Source organism: Bos grunniens, chromosome 4 (assembly GCF_055505025.1).
Source record: "Bos grunniens cultivar Pamir isolate PY7600 chromosome 4, Bosgru_T2T1.0, whole genome shotgun sequence".
NCBI classification, from domain to species: domain Eukaryota; kingdom Metazoa; phylum Chordata; class Mammalia; order Artiodactyla; family Bovidae; genus Bos; species Bos grunniens.
Window position 1 is genome coordinate 53,913,300 of NC_141168.1, and position 24,070 is coordinate 53,937,369.

The 24,070-nt window shown below is 39.2% G+C and overlaps 1 protein-coding gene across 21 annotated transcripts in view; it reads left to right on the forward strand.

Annotated features, from left to right (window-relative positions):
* PLEKHA8 (pleckstrin homology domain containing A8) overlaps nt 1-24,070 on the forward strand; it is a 94,902-nt gene that overhangs the window by 55,858 nt on the left and 14,974 nt on the right. For 12 of the 21 annotated variants that reach the window (XR_015162494.1, XM_086396421.1, XM_086396418.1 and 9 more), the window contains exons 5-12: nt 4,982-5,140; nt 6,180-6,220; nt 8,002-8,159; nt 11,072-11,231; nt 11,584-11,669; nt 15,203-15,261; nt 15,632-15,762; nt 16,410-16,480. Coding sequence is in view for 16 of the 21 variants with exons in the window: in XM_086396421.1 (XP_086252547.1) it covers nt 4,982-5,140; nt 6,180-6,220; nt 8,002-8,159; nt 11,072-11,231; nt 11,584-11,669; nt 15,203-15,261; nt 15,632-15,762; nt 16,410-16,480 (865 nt within the window). In the remaining 5 variants the exon portion in view is untranslated. Of the gene's footprint in view, nt 1-4,981; nt 5,141-6,179; nt 6,221-8,001; nt 8,160-11,071; nt 11,232-11,583; nt 11,670-15,202; nt 15,262-15,631; nt 15,763-16,409; nt 16,481-16,916; nt 17,235-21,667; nt 21,825-24,070 lie in introns of those variants that run through there. The other 9 variants (XM_086396427.1, XM_086396428.1, XM_086396423.1 and 6 more) reach the window with 2 other exon arrangements.

Here is a 24,070-nt window from a genome sequence, read left to right on the forward strand (position 1 = left end):
CCTAAGATGACAGCATCTTGTGTGTCTGTTATGCATATCTGTCACCTCTGTTGGGACTGTAACGGTTTATTTCACCAGGGTAGACGTTCTGCTTTAGTATAGACTAGCGCTTTCAAAAATAGAGACACAGCTTTATTTCTCTCCATCATCAGCAAGGATTAAAATCTTTATCACTTATTAATGAAATTATTATTTTCTCATTCTAAAACATATATTAAAAGATGTATCCGGTGTTAATCTATGTATTGAATGGTTCACATTAACCAGAGAGAGGTCTCTGCTCTGCTCTCAAAGAAGCTATCTGAGAAACGGTGCCTACAAAAATGAAGAATCTGCAGATTATAATTAATAGTTTTAAATTACTTAGGTAATATAGCACTATACTACTAATAGTATATGTGCTCTAAGTTTTTCTAATAAAAGTGTTTTAGCTCACTTTCCTTCACTCTTTGGGGTGAGGGGAGCTCTCTTACTAATTCAGCATGTTGTGTACAAGACACTATGCTGAGGGAGGGCAACAGGAGGGCCACCAAAACACTTCAGTTCTGCTTCTGGGATGTTAGAACCTAGAGCAGTGATTCTCCAGCCAGAGCAGTTTGCCCCTCGGGAGACATCAGGCCATGTCTGAGACAGTTTTGGTTGTCACTACTGAGGGAGTGCTGTTGGCATCTGAGGGAGAGAGGTCAGATGGCCAGATGCTGCTTGATATCTGGAAGGGACAGGAGAGCCACTCCCCCTCCATCTCCTCCTCCAATAATTAACCAGCCCCAAATGCCAGTGGAGCCAAGGAAGAGAAGCCCTGGTCTAGAGGAAAAGGAGAAAGTGAATGCAGCAACTTTTAATTCAGAAGTGTTTATAGTAAGTGTTTGTATTAGTAGTAAGTGTTTATAGTAAGTGCATCGGAAACTTGCTGATGAAACTGTGGCTATGGTATTGTGATTCATTGTTGTTGTTCAGTTGCGATCCCACGGACTGCAGCCGGCCAAGCTCCTCAGTCCTTTGGTATCTCTTGGAATTTGCTCAAATTCATGTCCATTGAGTTGGTGACACTATCTCACCATCGCATCCTCTGCCACTTTGTTCTCCTTTTACCTTTAATCTTTCCCATCATCAGGGTCTTTTCCGGTGAGTCAGCTCTTTTACATCAGGTGGCCAAAGTATTGGAGCTTCAGCATCAGCCCTTCCAATGAATATTTAGAATTCATTTCCTTTGAGATTAACTGGTTTGATATCCTCCTTGCAGTCCAAGGGGCTCTCAAGAGTCTTCTCCAGCACCACAATTTGAAGGCATTAATTCTGATGCCTTCAGCTTTCTTTATCGTCCAGCTTTCACATCTGTACATGACTACTAAAAAAACCATAGCTTTGACTATATGGACCTTTTTTGGCCAAGTGATGTCTCTGCTTTATAATACACTGTCTAGGTTTGTCATAGCTTTCCTTCCAAAGAGCAAGTGTCTTTGAATTTCATGGCTGCAGTCACCATCCACAGTGATTTTGGAGCCCAAAAAAGACAATTTGTCACTACTTCCACTTTCCCACTTCTATTTGTCATAAGGTGATAGGACTGGGTGCCACGATGTTCATTTATGAATGTTGAGTTTTAAGCCCAGCTTCTCTTTCACCCTCATCAAGAGGCTCTTTAGTTTCTGTTCACTTTCTGCTGTTAGAGTGGTATCATCTGCATATCTGAGGTTGTTGATGTTTGTCCTGGCAGTCTTGATTCCAGCGTGGATACATCCAGCTTGGCATTTCACATGATGTACTCTGTGTAGAAGTTAAATAAGCAGGATGACAATATACAGTCTTGTCTTAATCCTTTCCCAATTTGGAACCAGTTCTGACTGTTGCTTCTTGACCTGCATAGAGGTTTCTCAGGACAGGTAAGGTGGTTTGGTATTCCCATCTCTAAAATTTTTCCAGTTTGTTGTACACAGTTAAAGGCTTTAGTATAGTGACGCAAAAGTGATGTTTTTCTGGAATTCCCTTGCTTTTCTCTATGCTCCATTGAATGTTAGCAATTTGATCTCTGGTTCCTCTGCCTTTTCTGAACCCAGCTTGTACATCTGGAAGTGCTCGTTTCTTATACTGCTGAAGCCTAGCTTGAAGGATTTTGAATATAACCTTACTAGCATGTGAAACGGAGAAGGAAAGCAGCCCACTCCAGTACTCTTTCCTGGAAAATCCTATGGACGGAGGAGCCTGGAAGGCTGCAGTCCATGGGGTCGCTGAGGGTCGGACATGACTGAGCGACTTCACTTTCACTTTTCACTTTTATGCATTGGAGAAGGAAATGGCAACCCATTCCAGTGTTCTTGTCTGGAGAATCCCGGGGACGGGGAGCCTGATGGGCTGCCTTCTGTGGGGTTGCACAGAGTCAGACACGACTGAAGTGACTTAGCAGCAGCAGCAGCAGCAGCATGTGAAATGGGCACAACTGTATGGTAGTTTGAAGATTCTTTGGCATTGCTTTTCTTTGGGATTGGAATGAAAACTGACTTGTGGCTCAGTTGATGAATCCACCTGCAATGCAGGAGACCTGGGTTTGGTCCCTGGGTTGGGAAGATCCCCTGGAGGAGGGCATGGCAATCCACTCCAGTTTTCTTGCCTGAAGAATCCCCATGAACAGCAGAGCCTACTGAGCTACAGTCCATGGGGTTGCAAAGAGTTAGGCACAACTGAGCAACTAAGCACAGCACAGCACATAGCCCCTGCTGAGTCTTCCAAATTTGCTGACATATTCAGTGCAGCACTTTCACAGCATCATCTTTTAGGATTTGAAATAGCTCAGCTGGAATTCCATCACCTCCACTAGCTTTGTTCATAGTAATGCTTCTCAAGGCCCACTTGACCCCACACTTTAGGATGTCTGGCTCTAGGTGAGTGACCGCACCTTCGTGGTTATCCAAGTTATTAAGATCTTTTTTGTACAGTTCATCTGTGTATTCTTGCCACCTCTTCTTAATCTCTTCTGCTTCTGTTAGGTCCTTACTATTTCTGTCCTTTATTGTGTCCATCCTTGCATGAAATGTTCCCTTGATATCTCCCATTTTCTTGAAGACATATTTGTCTTTCCTGGGTCTCCTGCATTGGCAGGTGGATTCTTTGCCACTGAGTCAACAGGGAAACCCTACTGTGGTTTATAATAAGAATCTTTGGTTTTTGGCACAGAGTTCCTAAAGTAACCATTGGAATTTCCTGCGCTGCAAGTGATCAAGATGTCTTTTGTTACGTTAATAAGGCAACTATTGAAAAGTGCCTAAAGGTGGAGGTTCTGGTTGACAGTAGACCCTACCAAGTAGGGTTGGAACTTTTTTTCCTACCCCCTCACCTCCTGGGAGGAGAGAGGGACTGCAGGTTGACCTCAGTCACCCTTGGCCAATGATTTAATCAATCGTGCCCATTTAATGAAACTTCAAAGCATGGGGTTTAGAAAGCTCTTGAGTTGGTAAATAGTGTTGACTGGGGAGAGTGGCACAGTCAAGGGAGCATGGAAGCTCCAAGCCTGTTCCCACATGCCTTGTCTTGTGCATCTCTTCCATCTTGCTGTTCCTGAGTTATACCCTTGTATAATAAACCAGTGATCTAGTAAGTAAAATGTGTTTCTTAGTTCTGTGAGCTGCTCTGGTAAAGTAGTCAAACACAAGGAGGGGGTTGTTGGAATCTTCAGTCTATGGTAGGTCAGTCAGTAGCACAAGTGACACCCTGAACTTGCCATTGGTGTCTGAAGTGGGGGTAGGAAGCAGTCTTGTAGGACTGAGCATGTAATCTGGGAGACCTGACACTACTTCCAGGTAAATTGTGTGGAACTATAGGACACCTGGCTGGTGTCCAAGAATTTCTTGGTGGTATGAAAAAAAAATCACACATTGTAATGGTATCTGAATCATAGTGGTTCATAACCATTAACATCTCACTTGTTAGAAATAATAAAGAAAATATAGGGGTCATGGTTAAAGAACAAAATTCAACTGAGTAAAATTTAAAGATCTTACTGGCTTTATTCAGCAGTTCATGAATTGAGCAGCATCCAGTCCATCCAGCAGATAGAAAGGAGCGGTGAAGAGCCATACCAGGCTAGAGATTTCTGTGGACCAAAGTGAGCAGGAACAAGGAAGTCATAGTGGATATTTCCTATAATGGTTAAAGCAAGGTTACTTTTCTTATATGGAGCAAAGGGAAGTCTTGGAGCCAGGTCAGTAACTTGCACTGAGCAGGCAAGCACTGACTGGTTGACCTAGGCCTGCCTTTTCTGGGAGGCCCAGCATAGAAATGTGGCTACATTTCTGGTTTACTGATGTGAGGCTTAGCATGAGTGACTCCATCTTGGGCCAAATCTGATAGCTTTAACACCACTAAGATGTGGTTACCATACTCTCTAATCTGGGGGTGGCCTATTTTCTGAACAGCTTATTAGTATCAATATCCAATATCACCCTGAGAAAGTAAAATGACTTGGAGAAAAAAATGATTTGATGCTCAAAAGAATTCCAGTTGTAAAAACCTATTAGACTCATCTGTACTGAAAGCCAAAAAGCCCATTCTGAAAGCAAACAATGTGATATTTGGTTTCTAATGCTTCTCTTCTGGAAGCTCGTTTTTTACTCAGAAAACGTTTCTCCATTGATCTCACTTGTCGTCAATCCATGTGACTCTGGTGTCTGCCACCTCTTATAGACAAGAAACTCCATGCCAGCTTAGTGCCTGACATATTGCTGTCATATAGAAGTTGTTGCCTTCAGCTGGAGTGGTGGGTGAGCATGAAGGGCAGGCTGAGAGTAAGGCTTGCGTATGGATAATAGATAAATTAGACTTGTTTAGTCTTTTTCTTTTATAACTGGTACACATATTTGTCCAGCAAAATAGATGGGATTATTATTATTGTTGTTTTGTGGTGGATAAAACCTCTAAGACTATTCCACAATTGAGCTCTTTCCTTTTTAGCAAAGTAAAGGCATCTTCCACTCTGGTTGTTTCATAGGAGGGAATTGATGTGGGAACTCTGCTGAAATCAACCTGTAACACTTTTCTCAAGACTTTGGAAGAATGCATGCAGATTGCAAACGCAGCCTTCACTTCTGAGCTGCTCTACCGCACGCCTCCAGGGTCACCTCAGCTGGCCATGCTCAAGTCCAACAAGGTAACAGACCAGCTCAACTTGGCCGCAGCAGGGCCTAATGGAAAGTTAAGAAATTGATAGACTGAGCTGCTATGTAAGGAAGGCAACTGATGAGATCCCTTTGGCAACTGTAGTGGACTTTGCTTTATGTGCACTTTTATATCTGCCCTCAGTCTCTCATATCCCCTCAGGTACTGTTGGCAGTTTTACCACCTAGACATGTCTCTCTCTCTCTCTCTGATGTAGCTGCCCTCTTTTCTCCAGCCTCCTTGTCCAGTGAGTCTTGTTGAGATTGGTGGCAACCTTGTAACTAACTGCCTTCTGCCTACTCTTCCAGGCAGTCTACAGTATTTCTATTCATGCAGTATAAATTGGACCACCTAAAACTTGGTGATTCCCTTGTTACCTACAGGTTAAAGTCAAAATATCTTAGCTGCTTCCCACATCACCAACCTTTTTTTTTTTTGTCATAACCAGGTTTAAACCTGTTAACTGCTTATAGCTCCCGCACTTCTTTGGGCCATTTCTCAGTACCAAGAATGCCCTTCTCACTTGTCTTTCCCTGGTTAGCTTTTACTCATCCTTCAAAATTTAATCTCTTTCCCTGAATCCCTTAGTTGGGCGAAGAGTTCTTCCTCTACACATACCCCTGTTTTAGCCTCAGTCTGTATTGAAATTACCTTGAGGGCAAGAACTCTGTACTGTGACTTTTCATACTTCCAGTGTTTGGTAAAATGCTGTATCATAGTTTGGCATTTAATAATATTGTAATGAGTGTGATTGTAATTACAAGAAAGCCAAGCATTTGAATATCATATTTAGGTCCTTCAAAAGACCATTTTTCTTTTTCTTAGAAATCTGAGTACCCTTATTTGAATAACTATGAAAGACTGGTTGCGTTCAGTGACTCCTTTCTTTTGGCAGGACCTAAAATGATTCCTCTTGAGTAGGGTAGTGTGTGTTATGATCATATTTACCACTCTCAAATGGGATAAAACTCTAAATATATTCTATTGGGAGTTTTAACATGTGAACTTTCTTTTCTTTGCTTCTTTTAAAGATGAAACATCCTATTGTACCGATTCATAATTCATTGGAAAGGTACAGTAACAGTTTTTGTTTTTTATTCTTTCTAAAAATATAAAAATAAGGATATCAATATTCCTTGTTTTTTTTTTTAATATTTTTATCATGTGGTGGTTTTTCTCATGGGTTGAGATGATACCAAGGGAAACAGTGTCTCTGATTTTCCTCTTTTGGGTGAGCCTGAAGCAATGCAAACTTTAATTCAACACTGACTACTAGTGAAGAGGTTTGCATTTCCCCAGGATATGCATCTCATGCGTTTTGTTTAGTAACTTTTCATTTCTCTGGTGCCAGAGTGTTGGAACCTCCTCTCTTGTGGAGGAACTGAGCATTGATTTAAATGTGCTTCCCTGGTAGCTCAGACCGTAAAGCATCTGCTTACAATGCGGGAGACCCAGGTTTGATCCCTGGGTTGGGAAGATCCCCTGGAGAAGGAAATGGCAACCCACTCCAGTATTCACGCCTGGAAAATCCCATGGACTGAGGAGCCTGGTGGGCTACAGTTCATGGGGTCACAAAGAGTTGGACACGACTGCGCGACTTCACTTCACTTATCAGAAAAGACAGTGGCATTTTGTTTAAAAATAAAAAGATAGCTTTACAGGTTGGAAAAAGGATGTAATATCAAAATCTGAATTATTGGAAAAAAGTACATATTTACACAGTTGTCTTCCAGTTATTAAATAAGGTCTTTACTTGGTTATTATTTCATATAAGCATTTCCATATTTTGACATAGTCTGTGTATCTGTCTTTTCAAGTTATAATTTAGTATTTCATCTCTTTATATACTGTTTGCTTCTTTAGTACAAAGATTGTTCCTTGGTTTGGTTAACAATTTTCTCTTGATCTAAATATTTCTACAAGGAACATTTTGTAGATGTTTTTTCTTTTGAAGTATTTCATCAATATATACTCATATTTTTAATTACTGAGTTGAAATATAGTGTATTTTTTACAAAACAAATGGTTTTTCTGGAATCACCACATAGCTTGGACCTTTTCCCTTTATTCTTTTTTTCCCTCTTTAATTTTATTAGCATAATACTGGCAAGAATACTGGAGTGGATAGCCATTCCCTTCTCCAGGGCATCTTCCTAACCCAGGAGTCAAACCCCGGTTTCCTGCATCTGAGGAATTCTTTACCATCTGAGCCACCAGGGAAGCCCCCTAGAAGAAAGTGTCTTTGTTCTAATTTGGCTGAGTTTAGTTATTTATAAGGTGTTATGATTGTCCCTTAAACAGAATCAGCTATTTCACTTGTATGTTGAATAGCCTTTTCTGTTACCCTGAAGAGCAACAGAGTCTCAGGATGTATTGTGTCTTCCCAAGTTTTTTCTGTCTTCCTGGACTACAGCTTGTTGCTTCTAGTCAGTTAATTGCTAGGCAAACAAATGGAAGTAGTCAGTGATTTGAGACCTGAGAATAGAAAAAACCTCCCAGGGAGAAGCTGAGGAAAGTGAGGAAAGTGTTAAATGTGGTACCTGTAAAAAAGTTGTTTGGAAACCAAAGAGCTGTCAGTGAATATTTCCTGTTGCTGGTGGGGAGCAGGAAGTTTGAGTAAGCTTAGGGTACATAAAGAGCCATTCAGCCTGGAGTCAGGCCTGCTCCAGTACCCATCTTGGAAGCAGGAGGGTGGGGTGAGAGATTTGGCTTGATTTCACAATTCTGTTTTTTAATCAGTGTTAAAAGAAATTGGTAATTGTCAACCCTTTCTTCCAACCCTCAGAATTAGATCATCTGTGCAGTGTATTTATAACGAAGTAATTGGACTTTTTTCCTTTTAAAAAATTTTAGGCAAATGGAGTTAAACAGTTGTGAAAATGGATCTTTAAATATGGAAATAAATGATGATGAAGAAATCCTAGTGAGAAACAAGAGCTCCTTATGTTTGAAACCTGCAGAGACAGATTGCAGCATATCAAGTGAAGAAAATACAGATGATAATATAACAGGTAAAAACAAAAAAGATGTGAACCAAACTATTGACTAAAAGAATCGTGGGGGTTTGATTCATTATCCGTGATGTGATCCTTGTTAGGGATTGACTTCAAGACAGTGTGCCAGGCAGCTCCTGAGGCAGATGTCGGTTAGATGACACAGGTCACATGACACATTCTGCCATCCCATCTGACCCCCATGTTGAGAAAGCAGAGTGAAGAGGGATTTTCCCCCTCACTGTTCTTAGCTGTGATGTTCCTGGGCTTCAGTGAGCTGTAGCTGTCTGTGCTGACTTTTTAGAGAGTATGAGTGTTAGAGCCTTCTCAGAATTTCAGTCCTTTGAACATAGACTATGATGTGAAACTCAAGGGTCTGCAGCATTATGGAAATTCAGTTTTCCATGCTCCTGATTCCTGATGAGGCCTGAGGATGACAGAATTCACCAGCCACCATCAGATTTTCACCTGGCCTTTACTGTGTTCATCAAACCAAATTTCAAATTTAAGTAATAACCTGTAGTTGAAAATGCTGCCCTTTTGGATTTACTAATTTCATTGTCTCTAATCACTAAAACCAACTTCAGATCAGTCCATGACAACCGTCTTAGAGCTTTTAATTGTGTTATAAGTAAGTATTAAATAGTTTGAAAATAAAATTTTTTAGAAAGTTTTCTCCTCATCTCCTCTGGTGAGTAGGGGGAAGAAAAGATGCATCTTTATAGCTGTTAATCTGCACCTAGCAGTCCATACATCACCGAAGTCTTATCCCTTGAGTAAATAATAAAGGAGAATTTCAGTTAAGACAGTACTCTGGTTTATCTGACTCAGTAACTTTCTTCTAGGAATCTGTCCTCAGGGAATAGTCGATCTAAGGACAGGGATCTGTGGACAGGGATGACCTCTATGATGTTATGGTCACTTCTCCTCATTTGTGGAAGTTGTGTTCTATACCGTTACTGCAGACCCTGAACTAGCAAATATTGAACCGTTGCTCCTGGGGGAGACACATGGTTAGGTTCTTGAAAGCTTCCCACGTGACACTAGTGGGAAAGAACCCATCTGCCAGTGCAGGAGACGTAAGAGGCACGGGCTTGATCCCTGGGTCAGGAAGATCCCCTGCAGGAGGACATGGCAACCCTCTCCAGTATTCTTGCCTGGAGAATCCCATGGACAGAGGAGCCTGGGGGGCTACAGTCTATAGCATCGCAAAGAGTCAGACATGACTGAAATGACTCAGCACACACGCACATGTATAAAATAGATAACTGAGAAAGCCCTACTGTATAGCACAAGGAATCTACTCAGTACTCTGTAATGGCCTATATGGGAAAAGAATCTAAAAAAGAGTGGATATATGTATATATACCTGATTCACTTTGCTTGTATGCCTGAAACTAACACAACATTGTAAATCAACTATACTCCAATAAAAATTTTAAAAAGAAAGAAAAGAAAAAATATCTCTTCTCCCAAAGGGAAAAAAAAGACACTGTGTTTATATTGTTGACACATTAAACATTGAACCCATAGCATAGCGCTATAACTCATGCCTGAACAAAGCTTATTTTATATAAGCTTATGTATTAAATAACATGTGTTTTTCCATAAGGCACATCACAGCCTTCTTATGCTTAGAACACTAGAAAGCACTACCCTTGGAGGGCCTTTTTTATTTATTTATTTTTTTAAAACAATCATCCTTTTATTTAGCCCCTGATCCTGTGGGTCAGTTGGGGAAATTTTCTGGTCTGGGTCAACCTAACTGAACTCTGCATTTTCAGTCAGCTGGAGGATCAACTGATGGCTGGGCAATCTAGGATAGCCACCCTCACCTGTCTGCAGTTTGCAAGCTATTGAGGGAGCTTCCGCAGTTCTCTTCCTCTGCACTTTTTCCCACTACTCCTCCCTCTCAGAATTTGATTTTGTGCAGGTATCTTTCCCCCACCATCCCAACTCCCTATATGTAGCATGAGCCTCAGGGAAACTGCTGGAGAATTGACATGATAATTAACATAACTGCATTTCCTTTGCTGGTGATTGGTCAGGAGAAGGCACACCCAGGTCTGGCCAATGAGGAATGTGGGCAAGTCTGTTCAGAATGCTCCTAGGAAAGCTTTCCTTATCCCATGAAAAAGCTATGGAGAGAAATACCTAACTTTGATTGAGGGCTTGTTATGCCTGCTGCTGCTGCTGCTGCTAAGTCACTTCAGTTGTGTCCGACTCTGTGCGATCCCAGAGATGGCAGCCCACCAGGCTCCCCCATCCCTGGGATTCTCCAGGCAAGAACACTAGAGTGGGTTGCCATTTCCTTCTCCATGGAGGGCCTTTTAAACAGCAAAATCAACAATGAAATGCACACAAATGCAAAAACCATGGCACTACATAAACACATTTGTGTACAGTGTGAAAGGTTAAACAAGAAGGCAGCAGCACCTGGTTTAGCCTCAGCTGGGAACATGTGTGTGAGGTAACTCAGTTTTTTTTTTTTACCACTCTGCACATATCTAGAATGACTGCAAGAATGCCATAAGCATTGATTTTAGTATTACAAATAAACTTCAACAGGCAAGCAAATCTGCAAAGATAGAATACACTAATAATGAGGCTCAACTCTATTTACAATACTAAAATTTTAGAAACCACCTAAATGCCCTTCACATAAGCATGATGCAGTATTATATGATCGTTAAAATCATGTTTTGAAATGTATTGAGTGATAATGAAAATATTTATGATATCAGTGAAAAGCAGCTGGATGAAAATTTACATATATTTAAACCCAGTTTTGTGTGTGATGTGTAATATTTCACTCACTGATTTTTCTTTCTTTACACTTTTCTGTGTTAGAAATGTTTAACAATGAATATGTATATATATTAAACTTTGTAATAAATAAAGGTTACTAATAGGTATCTTCTACTATATAGTCCAGGGTGAAATGATGAAGGAAGATGGAGAGGAAAGCCTGGGAAATCATGACAGCGACTTGGCACAGCCTGAATTGCACTCCACAAGCAGCTCTCCAGAATCCCATTGGGAAGAAGACCAAGAAGTCATCCCAACTTTCTTTAGTACCATGAACACCAGGTATTCTCTACTCTTTCAAATCACTGACACTTGGATACCAGTCTTCCTCCAGAATAGAGATTGTGGTATACCACGTGTCTGCTTTATTGTTCAGCTTGTGTGAAGCAGTGGATAAGAAGGAATTGGATTGCAAGAATATATGCTGTCAATAAGATTTAGCTTGCATTATCTTTGGAAAGTGATTTTATTAGACTGTGTTATAATAGGAAAACAATCACTGGGTCATATTTGTGAATAAGGCTAAATGATTTATTCTCAGAGGGGCAGCTGTTTTCATGACTACCTCTGAACTGCAGAGCATGCTAATGGTGTATTTTTAATCTTTCCTCCTTTGTATCACTAAATTGTTTAGCTTTAGTGACATTGAACTTCTGGAAGACAGTGGCATTCCCACAGAAGCATTCTTAGCATCATGTTATGCTGTGGTTCCAGTATTAGGTAAGATTGCTAGATTTGCCTTAAATTCATTAGTCTCTGGAATCTGTTTCAATAAAGTTATTTTGTAGTAAAAATACACGGAACTATGTGTACAGTTAGATGACCCTTCTTATCTACCTCTTCATATCACCAGCCACATACAGTTAAAACTGTGTGACCTTAAGCATTATCACATATTTCCATTTCATTTCTAATTATGATTAATAGTGATCCCAGAGGTGTGTAATGAAAAAAGGGAATTCTGTTTTCTAGAAATCATATTTAAGAGCAAAAGTGAAAGTATTAGTAGTTGAAGAACAGATCTTCAAATCCATTAGTAGTATGAAAATGGACACGAATTTGAACAAACTCTGGGAGATAGTGGAGGACAGAGGAGCCTAGCGTGCTGCAGTCCATGGGGTCCCAAAGAGTCAGACACAGCTTAGCAAGTGAACAATAACAGCAACTCTATGAAAAAGCATTTTACCACCTAAAATTTTTTCAGATTAAAAACATTACATATATAACTTTAAGTTTAAATTCCATTGACTTTTTATAAAGCCAGTAATACCAGGAATTGCTACTGTGTTAAAGTTTGCTATAGAATCCATTTAACTATGTATCTCTTTTTTAAGTCAAGGTTTATTTTGCATAGAACTTAACTGTTATGATTTAATGAGTTTTGACAAACGCATCTACTGGTGTAATCCACTCCTCTATCAAGATAGAATATGCTTTCATTATCCCAGAATGTCCCCTATTCCAGTCAGTCCCCAAACTGTCAGTGAGCCCAAGGCAACCGTACTGCTTTCTGTCACTGTGGATTAGTTTTGTGTGTTTTAAGATTGCAAATAAGTGGACTCGTGTTATGTACTCTTACAGGACACTCTCGATGTAAAGTTTTCATCTTTGTTGTTACGTTTATTAGTAACTCATTCCTTTTTATTGCTGAATAGTGTTCCATTAAGGGAGTATACCCCAGTTTGTTTATTCAGTCTTCTACTGATAGACATTTGGGTAATTTCTTATTTGGGGCTTTGTTGCTGTTGTTTAGTCTCTTAAGTCATATCCGACTCTTTTATGACCCCAGGGACTGTGGCCTGCCAGGCTCCTCTGGCCATGGAATTTCCCAAGCAGTAAAACTGGAGTGGGTTGCCATTTCCTTCTCCAGGGGATCTTTCTGATCCAGGGATCAAACCCATGTTTTCTGCACTGACAGGTGGATTCTTAACCACTGAGCCACCAGAGAAGCCCCTGTTTGGGGCTGTTATAAGTGAAATTGCTCTTAATATTTTTGTGTCTGTGGGCACATGTTTTCATTTTTCTTAATAACTTAGAGTGAATTGCTGATTCATAGGGTTTATACCTCTAATTTCGTAGAGAGGTTGTACCCTTGTACACTTCTAACAGTAGTGTATGAGTATTCTGGTTGCTTCACATCCTCACTAGCACTTGATGGTGTCAGTATGTTTGGTTTTCGCCATTCCTGTGAGTGTTCAGTGGTATCTTGTTGTGCCTTTAATTTTTATTTCCCCAATGACTAATGATGTTGAGCACTTTTTCATATATCAACCATTACTGTCTCTTCCTTCGTGAAGTCTGTTCATATCTTTAATTTATTTTTAAAAGTTGGTTAGTTTTCTTTTTATTATTGAGTTGAAAGAGTTATTTGTGTGTTCTGAATAATGTTTCATTGTAGGCATTCTCATTATGAATATTTCCCCCCAGACTGTGACTTGCTTGCTTCTTTTTTTAATGATTTCTTTTGAAGAGTGGAGTTTTTAATTTTCATTAAATCGATTTATTTTATTTCTTTTATAGTTAGTACTTGCAGTATCCTAAGAAATCTTTGCTTATCCCCAGAGTCAGGAAAATACTCTTTGGTGTTGTCTTCTACACTCTTTATTTTTTGTGTTTACATCTGTGATCCATCTTGAAATCAGTTTTCTATGTGGTGTGAGGTAAGGGTTGAGATTCCTTTTTTTCTTTTCCTTTACCTTGTTGTTCAAGAACCATTTTGTTGTTGTTGTTGTAAAAGCATCTTTTCCGTTTATGTTACTTGGCAGTTTTTTGAAAATCAGTTGACCCCATAAGTGTGGATCTGTTTCTGGACTCTCTTCTGTTTCAACAATCTGTTTTTCGTTACCCTAGAATTACAGTATCTTAATTACTGTGCTTCAGTTGTAAGGCTTGAAATCAGATAATGTAAATCATCTTCTTCAAGATGTTTGGCAATTCTAGGTCCTTTGAATGTCCATGTGAATTTTAGCTTTTCAATTTCTATTAAAAAGTCTGTTGGGATTCAGTTGAATCTGTAACCAGTTACTAGGAAATTGATACCTCAAACAACATTGAGTGTTCTATGAACGTGTCTTCTATGAATGTGCCATATCTATTTACTTAAGTTTTTATTTTTCACAGCAATGTTTTGTATAGTGTAAAGGTCTTACAACGTCTTTTGAAGCCACCCAGCTAGCTAAGTCAGTAGGGCATGAGACTCTTACACATCTTTTGTTATGAATAGATTTTAAAATTTTATGTTTCTTTATGCTATCAGGAGAAGTATATCATTTTCTAATTGTTCATTAATAGCATACAGATACAGTTGAGTTGTATATTGAGTAGTTTTTTTATAATCATGAATGAGTTAGTTTTATAAAATGTATTTTCTGTATTTTTTGAAATTATCATTTTTTCCTGTAGTTAATGTAATAAATTACATTGTTTGGATGAATTTAAGCTTGCTATCTTGCTGTTTCTACCATCTTGGCTACTTATTTTGTATTTGTCTCATATATTTTTCCTTGTGTACTCCTTTCTTGATTTCTAGCCAATTAGTTGTTTTTTCATATTCTGTTTTACTTCCTCTTTTAGCTTTTTAGCTACCTTTGTTCTTGCCTTTCTTTTGGATGAGTCATGTATTTTAGAATTTTATTACATTTTGTCTTTTTAGCTATACTCTTTGTGTTATTTTTTTTTCTTTTAATTTGCTCTTCCAACAAAAATATTTAAGTTACTATATATAATTTAAAATTTTCTAGCAGGCATATTAAATTTGTAAAGCAAAACAGATAAAGCTAATTTTAATAATTATTTTATCTAACTTGATATATACAATGTGTCATCTGAACTTGGACTCAGTATAAAAAAATCATTAATGAGCCCCTTTTTTTTTTAATTTTGGTACTAAGTCTTTGAAGTCTGGTACATTTATAATTACTGCACATTTCAGTTTGGAATAGATACACTGATTGCCAGGTGCTCAATAGCCACATATGTACTGGCTACCATATTGGACAGTGCAGCCCTAAGGATTACAATATACATTCTCAGCTTACAAGATTATCCTCATGGGCCCGTAAGGCCTCATTGTGTTTACTCATTAAAGAGCAGTATAGTAGAAAAAAGTAATGACAGTGTCCCAAAAATCTTTGAAGCTTATGTTTAGAAAATGATTTAAAAGCAAAAAATGAAAGTTGGGGTGTTATCCATTAAATTTATTTTCCACTTGAAAAAATACCTTTTTCAATGATGTTCTCAATTTTTTCTTCTAGACAAACTTGGCCCTACGGTGTTTGCTCCTGTTAAGATGGATCTAGTTGGAAATATTAAAGTGAGTATACTAGCTTGTCTCTGAAGACTTTATTTGGAGGGAGTAGTTGCATGAAATTGTATTCAAAAACAAATGGTTGTTGAGCTTATACTCAGGTTGAAAAGCATAGGCCAGCTGTAAGAGCTTCTCACAGGAAAAAAAAGTTCTTTAAAAACAGTGCCTTAAAACCCTCAAACTAACTATTTAAATCTGGGTTAAACCCAATAAGAATTCTCAAACAAATAAAACAGATTACTTGGAAAACATAAAGAAGAAGGTAATAGAGGCTTAATTTATTTTAATTTCTTAGAGGCCTGCTTAACAAACTTAAGTAAACAGACTTGCTTGATAGCTTTAGCACTTTTAACTTATTTCTCTGCTTTTCCTGCAGAAAGTAAACCAGAAGTATATCACTAACAAAGAAGAGTTTACCACACTCCAGAAGATTGTGCTACACGAAGTGGAGGCCGATGTAGCCCAGGTTAGGAACTCAGCTACGGAAGCCCTCCTGTGGCTGAAGAGGTGAGGTGGCCAGGGTGGGGCAGCCGGTGAAATCTAGTCAAGTTGAAATGTTACCTGCAATAAAATTGTTAGGTGAAGGAGGCTACTTCTAAGTGGAGGCTGTAACGCAATTGTACAGAAGGCCTGATGAATAGAACGCCAACTTTTTTTTTTGCCTCTGTCTTGATAGTGATAAAACATTGTTTATATTAATAGAATATATAAGATAGGAATCATAAAGGACAGTAAAGCTGATTCATTTGTCTTTAAGTCAGTGGATCACAAACTGTAGCAGCATCAGAATCACCTGGAGAGCTTATTGAAAAAAACAGAGATTGCCCCACCCAAAACCCACAGTTTCTGATTCAGCAAGTCTGGAGTGGGGCCCTGAAATTTGCATTACTGACTAGTTTCCAGATGATGCTGAAGTTGCTGGTCTTGGGACCACATTTTGAAAACCACTGTTTAGGTATTTCAGATAAGAATGATCTAGAGCAAGCTAAAGGGAAATCACAGGGAAGAAACAGAAAGGACAGCCATGTGACTTGATCTGTTTATTGCTGTGCCCAAGATACTGTTGAAAAAGAAGCTTATGTCTGCCATTTTTTCATACCCATTCAATATAAGTGAACTTTGGAAATAATGTTTCCTCCTCTTTTTTGTTTTAGAGGTCTCAAATTTTTGAAAGGATTTTTGACTGAAGTGAAAAATGGAGAAAAGGACATCCAGACAGCCCTGAGTAAGTGTTCTTTACATTTTGATTGATTAATTGACCCGGATGTGGAATGGAGACCCCTGGAGGAGGAGACAGGGTGTGCTTTTCAAGATTTGATTTTGTTTCTTTTCTATTTCATTATTATTGTTTCTTATGTGCTTTGTTAAAAAAGAACCCATGAGATAGTGACCTGCTAATTTACATCTAATTTATTAAAAATCAGTTTATCTTAAAGAAGAGCTAAATTAATAGAGAGCCATCTTTTAATAGGAAAACCTAATATTTTAAAGAAGTTAGTTCTTAAATAAATCCTTATGTGTCATGAGCCTTACATAATTTTCCCAGGCTTTCCTGCCTGGAAACTTGCTAATGTGCCATGAAACAATATAAAGCTGATATTTCTGTAACATTGTATAAAAAATTTAGGTAACTTAATCCTAATACCAGTCTGTTTTTACAGGTCAGGTTATAGAAATTCTGAAAGATTAAAAGACTTGCTAAGACCACAAGGGATCTGGAGCAGGGTCAATTTGAGGTTGCTGTCTCCAGGGTCTTCAAGTTTTCCCACAAAAGGTCTTCTCCACCATCCCTGAGCTACCTGCATTTTGGGGCTTCTCATTCATCCTTGAATTTCGAAGACAGTACCAATTATATTGTCCACTGTGTGTCCTGATTTCAGTACTAAAAGTATATTCACCATGACAATTAGGACCCCCTAACCAGTATCTATCAAATTTTATGACTTTGTGGAGTGATTAAAATCATGGACTTTCTGGTAGTGTTGTGCCCTTAGGCAATTTACTTTTCTGTGCCTCAGCTTCCTCATCTGTAAAATGAGAATGATGATTTGATTTCCCTAATAAGATTATTGTAAAGATTAAGTAGGTTTATGCATGTGAAAAGATTAGAAATTTGGCATATAGTAAGAATTTGAAAGTGAAAGTGAAGTCTCTCAGTCCTGTCCGACTCTCTGCGACCCCGTGGACTGTAGCCTACCAGGCTCCTCCGTCCATGGGATTTTCTAGGCAAGAGTACTGGAGTGGGCTGCCATTTTTTTCTTCAGAGGATCTTCCCAACCCAGGGATCGAACCTGGGTGTCCAGCATTGCAGACAGGTGCTTTACCATCTGAGCCACCAGGGAAGCCCAGTAAGTACTTACAGAGGTTAACTCTATTGCTGTTTATATTCTCATCATCATGACATATGCACAGTTAATTAACCTACCAGAAAATGGGGCTTATTTGTCCCAAATCAGAAATGGAAAGTTTACAAAGCTCAGTTGCTAAGCCCTAAATTTCCCTCCAGACTGACTTCTTAGTATGGAAATTTCACACTGGAAGGAAGATGCCACCACTTCCACCTGCAAGAAAATGCAGACGATATGGGGTTCAGCACTGGGTGCCTGGGGGTGCACTCTGCTTGTCACAGAATGCTACTGCTTTGTGATTGCTGGCTGTGTGAGGGGCAGTGCGGGATGCTCATCTCATTACCCCTCTGTTGGAGCTAGGACAGAGGAGAACCCAGCTGCTTACCTTGGAGGTCGAGAGGAAGTTGAAGATAACACCATTTCTGCCTTGCCCCATCCCTGTTTTTCCCCTACCTTTTACTTTATTTGGAGACTGAGCCCAGAGATGTTGACTTTGTGAAGAGAGAGGAGACTTGAAGGGTAAATGCTGCTTCAAAGCCGAAATAATCACAGCCAGTCTCAACTTTTCCTTTTTTCTCTTCCCTGTTGGACTACTTTTAGTGCAAAGGAAAGGGGGACTGTAAACTTGGAGATTTTCATCCTGATGCTTAGGATTATTTCAGAGGTTTTCATGATTTAAATCATCTTTGCTTACAGGGATTCCTAGTTTCCTGCTGCTGTTCAACATGGAGGGAGAAAGCTCCCCTAACTGCCCCCTCCCTTCTGAACACAGACACAACAAGCTTTGTACAAACAAATAGAGCTTTATAAGAAATGTTACACATTAACTACTCAGAACCAATAGGCTCCTTGATGCATTTTCTTCTTTTTGAAATAATAGCCCTTATAAGTAGAACCTTTGTCTAAAATGAGGTGGTTTGGGTATATAGGTTAAAGAGTGGGTATGTGTAATTTATATGACATATATAAGCACATTAGCATACATTTTTTCTTTCTAAAATTGAATTTGAGTTATTTTAATAACAGGTACCATTTATAGAGCACTCAGTGTTGGCATGACACAAGGTTCTCTATAAACATCTTATTTAATCTAAGTACTCCCCTTTTACAGTGATAAACTAAACTTTAGAGAAGATAAGTACTTTCCCTAGGGTCTCAGATCCAGATCAGTGGATCTCAGAGTGGTCCAAGGACAGCAGCATCTGAAAACTTATTAGAATTGCAGACTACTGGGTCCCACCTGACACCTGCTGACTCAGAAACTCCTGAGATGGGACCCAACAGTGCGTGTGATCCCAAGTCATTTAAGTGATTCTAATCCATGCTAGAATTTGAAACCCATTCATCCAGAGCTGGAATGTTGACGCTTACTTGTTGCTAGGCTACATTTGGTTATTTGGGAATTTTGACTGCCTCTAAATGATTATTAAATAAGCAGGAGTAAAAGTACTGAAATTAGTTACCCATAGTATCAGTTAATTTTGCCTCCTTTTCATGATAATGGACTGGTTATCCAATGCCTGAACATTTTTCCTTACCTAGGAACAGCAGGACAATTAGTGGGGATAAATTAAGGATAAACCTTGATGATACTCCCAAATTTGAAATCCATTGCTTGAGACAGGTTTTGAGGTAAATGCTCATAAAACTTGCATAGTCTTAATGGCTTATGATATGTAAAAGTTGGAAATGACAAAATGAAAGTAGTGACATCTATTAAGTTTCTGGAAAATGCATGTATAGTCATTGTATTGCTGCAGTTGTATGACCTAGAATGAGTTTTCAGCATCTGGAAGGAGGCCGTCAGTTTTACACTGCCTCCTTTTGCATTTGAGCCATCTCTTGGATCCCCCATAATGATGATCAGAGTGGAATGTTTTGGGTGGTCTCATGCCAAGAACTGTTCTGAACTCCAGTGTCCTCTGATATTTTCTAGAGATCATTCTAAGGAAAGAGTTGGGTACACAAAGCAAATGTGTTTAACAATACACCTTGTAGCTGAGCCCCTCCATTCACAGATGCCACATCAAAAAGAGGCTTCAGAAAGCATCCTTGTAAGTGAAAGGAAGAAAAGTTGCTCTGCCATTTCATGCACCATTGTACTAAATGTTACATGCTCTGCACTACTCCCTCAGCAGGATAGCATATTGCCACATCCCTCACCTCCGAATGATTTCATAAATGTCAGATAAACATTAACCTAACCAAGATCTCTAGCACAGAATAGGAAAAAAAAAATTAAAGGATACTCAGTTATATAGTTAATATAAAAGGCTTTCACAAATAAGGAGAGCTATACAAGAGAGAGAAAATCAGAACTTGTAATTAGATATTTGACATCAAATCGTAACTTGATCTAACTGTTCTGAAAGTATGGGACATGTGAATGAAGTCATGCCATCTTCAGAACTATTCACAGCATGTGCTCTAATGGCAGAACTGGCTTACAGTACAAGTTTTCATCTCCATGGTGCCTGAAGGTAACAAAGGAAATCTTTGGGTACTTGTTTCATCTCTGTCAACTGGTTATTGAGTTAGCTTTTCTCCACACTATTCATTTTGCCTGAAACTTAGTCACTGTAAAGAATTTGGGGGTTTTCCTAGTAGTAGGTCTTTTGGTGTGTGTGCTCAATTGCGTTCAACTCTTTGTGACCCCATGGCCTGTAGCCAGCCAGGCTCCTCTGTCCCTGGAATTTTCCAGGTGAGAATACTGGAGCAGGTTGCCATTTCCTACTCCAGGATGTCTTTCCAACCCAGGGATCGAACCATGACTCCTGTGTCTTCTGCTTGGCAAGCGGATTCTTTACCGCTGTGCCACCTGGAAAGCCCATTTAAATTATATCGAATATTTATCATTTGGCCAAATATATAAACACAATTCCACCTACTACCTCATGACCCCATTACTTCCAGAGAAGATCTTCATCCAGAATTTGTAGTTTATTATTATAAATGTTTTTATAGATTTACTATATATTTATGTATCCATAAACAGTATCTATAATATATTGCATGTTTTAAACTCACAAACATGGTGTTACATTATACACACTATTCCTTTTTCACTCGGTATATTCAGATTTATTTACTGCTTATTCACTTTCAAACCTTTCTTCGTTCATGATTCTTATCTGAGGACTTCCTGATTTAGCTCATTTGCAGAACTGAGATAATTCATGTTTCCTGAGCTCAGTGAATGATTGCTTTCATGCTTCCTGCCTTTACTTGTCTGCTTCTCAAGCTCTATCTTAAAACTTGGATTTGTATTTCTCCTTTGTCCTCTGTACAACCCAAAGTAACTTTGTAAGTCCTTACTAGTTATAGATAAACACTCTCATGCATTCTGCTTCTGGACAGAATAGCTGTCCATCAGCAGTAATGGAAAGGTTGTTGGTACTCAGATGCTGTAATAGGTTGAGGCATCATTTCTAAATACTTCGTAGAAAGGTTTTGACTAACCATTAAAAAAAATCAGATCAGTGTTGTTTGCATAAATAGAATAAGGTTCCGATTTTTTGCAAGATATGGCTGGGAAAAGGCACATTTTTCATTTTCATTATTTTGTTTTATCACAAAAAATAAACATCAGTTTTGTCAGAATGCTTTAATGTGACAGGAATGCCCTAAGTTCTCATTGCTTTTAGTTTTGTGACCTTGGGCAGGTAACTATCTCTCTGGGTCTTCTGTTTTTTTCATCCATAAAAAAAAAAGAATTGGGCAAGGTGATTGTCAGTGCTTCCTACTCAGAAATTTTGATTCGGTTTCTAAGGAACTGACACATTTAAAAGAACTGGAAGAAGGGAATCATTTATGTCTTTCAGAGGCCAAAAATACTTCAAGATTATAGAACATGCATTATGATAATGAATGGGTAGTTCAGTGAAGATTAATATATTTCATTTTCTAATCTTCTCTAGGTAACCAAAATAGGTCAGGCTTATAGACTTGATCCTAATTTAATGCATCCTCACGTGGCAGGGATATGTGCAGCCCTAGAAGTCACCTAAGGACTTTGGTCAAGTCTTTTTCTTTTGTGAGTTTTATTTGTTGGTTTTCAATTGCAGAAGTGGTCTTCCTAGGCCTGTTTTCAGGACCCAGCCGAAATTCTCTGCTTCCCTCTTCTCCTGTTAGACTGCCTGGCTGGTGTTTTGCCCAGTGGAACTCTTCTCTTGGCAAGATGCAGGCACAGCAAAGAACAGCTGCCTCCTCTAGAAGGACCAGGTGGGATACAGAGAGAGTGCTGCTGGAGAAGCTCTCTCTTCCTTAGACCAGGCTGCCCCTCTTACTTGGACTCACCACATCCTTGTTTTCTTGCTTTCCCATAGAAGGGGGCGTGGAGAAAGGTTTCTGGGCCTTTTTGAGCAGTTGCCTTCACTGGCGAAGGGTGGGAAAGGTATAAAGCCCCTGGGTTGGAGAAGTACTGGATCCAGAGCCCTTGTAAACAGGCAGTTTGGCTGCCAGGTGAGCTCGAGCTGGAGGCTCAAAGGCCAGGCCAGGAGGCACCTGTGTTTGCTACATACTGTAAAGAAAAGTGAGTTTCTCTTTACTTCCCCACCACAATTCCAAATTAGAATGATCATGGCTATTAGTAGAAGAAAGTAATACTATCTGTATAGGAAAGAAGACTTAAAAGAATATACCTCTAGAATGCCCTATGTGGTTATCTCTGGGAGGCATGATTAAATATCTCTTTAGTTCTTCCCTTTTTACATTTTCCATATTTTTAACAATGAACACATTATTTTTGAAATCAGAAAAAAAAAAAAAGGTAGTAAGTTTTATACCTTTTTAAACTACTACTGCGCCTCAGATGGGAAGTTCAGAACCCTTGACATGGCATTAAAAGTTCCTCCCAGTTTGGTCCCATCCCCAGTATCTGCAGCCCTAGTGAATGGTTCTCCCTTCCTGCCACCATCTCCATGTAGCTTCCTCCATCTGCAACTCCAGCCACCACCCTCCTCTCTGCCCTAGCCAGCCTTTGAGAGTCCTCTGGAGAATTCTCTCTGTCCATATTCTCCCAGGCTGGATTCACCTCTCTCCTTTCCTGTAGTACTAGATACAGATGTCTGTTACAGCAGTTGGCAATTTACATAATAATGATTTGTTAAACGCTGGTTCTCTTAAAAGCCCATGAACTTCCTGAGGATAGGGGACTTAGTTTAAATCACCCGGAGATCCATGCTGCCTTGGACAGTAAAGGGCGTGCGATAGGCGCACACTAAGTTCTTATTGATGGAGCAGCTGTTCCATTGTGACTGTCCATGAGCAGATTGTAATGGCACTGAATTTCATCTGCTAATTTCTAATGGTATTTAATAGCTTACATGGATGAGGATCACAAGAAATACAGTTTTCCCACTATACCTCTGTGACTCACCTCTGGATGTTTTCCATGGACCTGTACACTATCTTACCAGCTCAGATGGCTCCGTAGATGGTTGGAAAGTTGATTTTCTTGCTGATTTACCCGAGGCTATGCCTAGTATTTCCTGCCCATCTGCACGTGTACACTTTGTCCGCTAACAGCCCTTTCTTCACTAAGGTCTTATGTACTATCTAAAATGTCTCTGATAACGTCTGTCCCCTTAGAGAATCAGATAGGTGACTTACATTGAAGTGTGACTTACATTGAAGACTTGTATCTTTGACAATGCCCTAGCCTACTCAGACTCTTCTCCTAAGAAAAAAATGGAATTTACTCTTGATTTCTCCTTTAGGCTCTCTCTAAGAGCTGTTCTACACTTGAATTTACTGATTTTTTTTATCATTTCTTCTTTAGCTTTGCAATACTGGATGCTGGCATTTCAACCCATTCCTAAAACTTTAGATAGCCAGGGAAATCTGCTGTTAGAATTCAAATGTACAGTCTTATTTCATAGAAAATATAATGTATTTTATGCAATCTTGAATTGTGTAAAATTGTAGTAAGGTATGCCAAAAGTTCCCTTTTGAATGAATGAAAAGGGAACATAAAGATGGGCACAGTAAAGGACAGAAATGGTATGGACGTAACAGAAGCAGAAGATATTATGAAAAGGTGGCAAGAATACACAGAAGAACTGTACAAAAAAGATCTTAATGACCCAGATAACCACAATGGTGTGGTCACTCACCTAGAGCCAGACAACCTGGAGTCCAAAATCAAGTGCGCCTTAGGAAGCATCACTATGAACAAAGCTAGTGGAGGTGATGGAATTCCAGTTGAGCTATTCCAAGTCCTGAAAGATGATGCTGTGAAAGTGCTGCACTCAGTATGACAGCAAATTTGGAAACCTCAGCAGTGGCCACAGGACTGGAAAAGGTCAGTTTTCATTCCAATCCCAAAGAAAGGCAATGCCAAACAATGCTCAAACTACTCACAATTGCACTCATCTCACACACCAGTAAAGTGATGCTGAAAATTCTCCAAGCCAGACTTCAACAGTATGTGAACCGAGAACTTCCTGATGTTCAAGCTGGATTTAGAA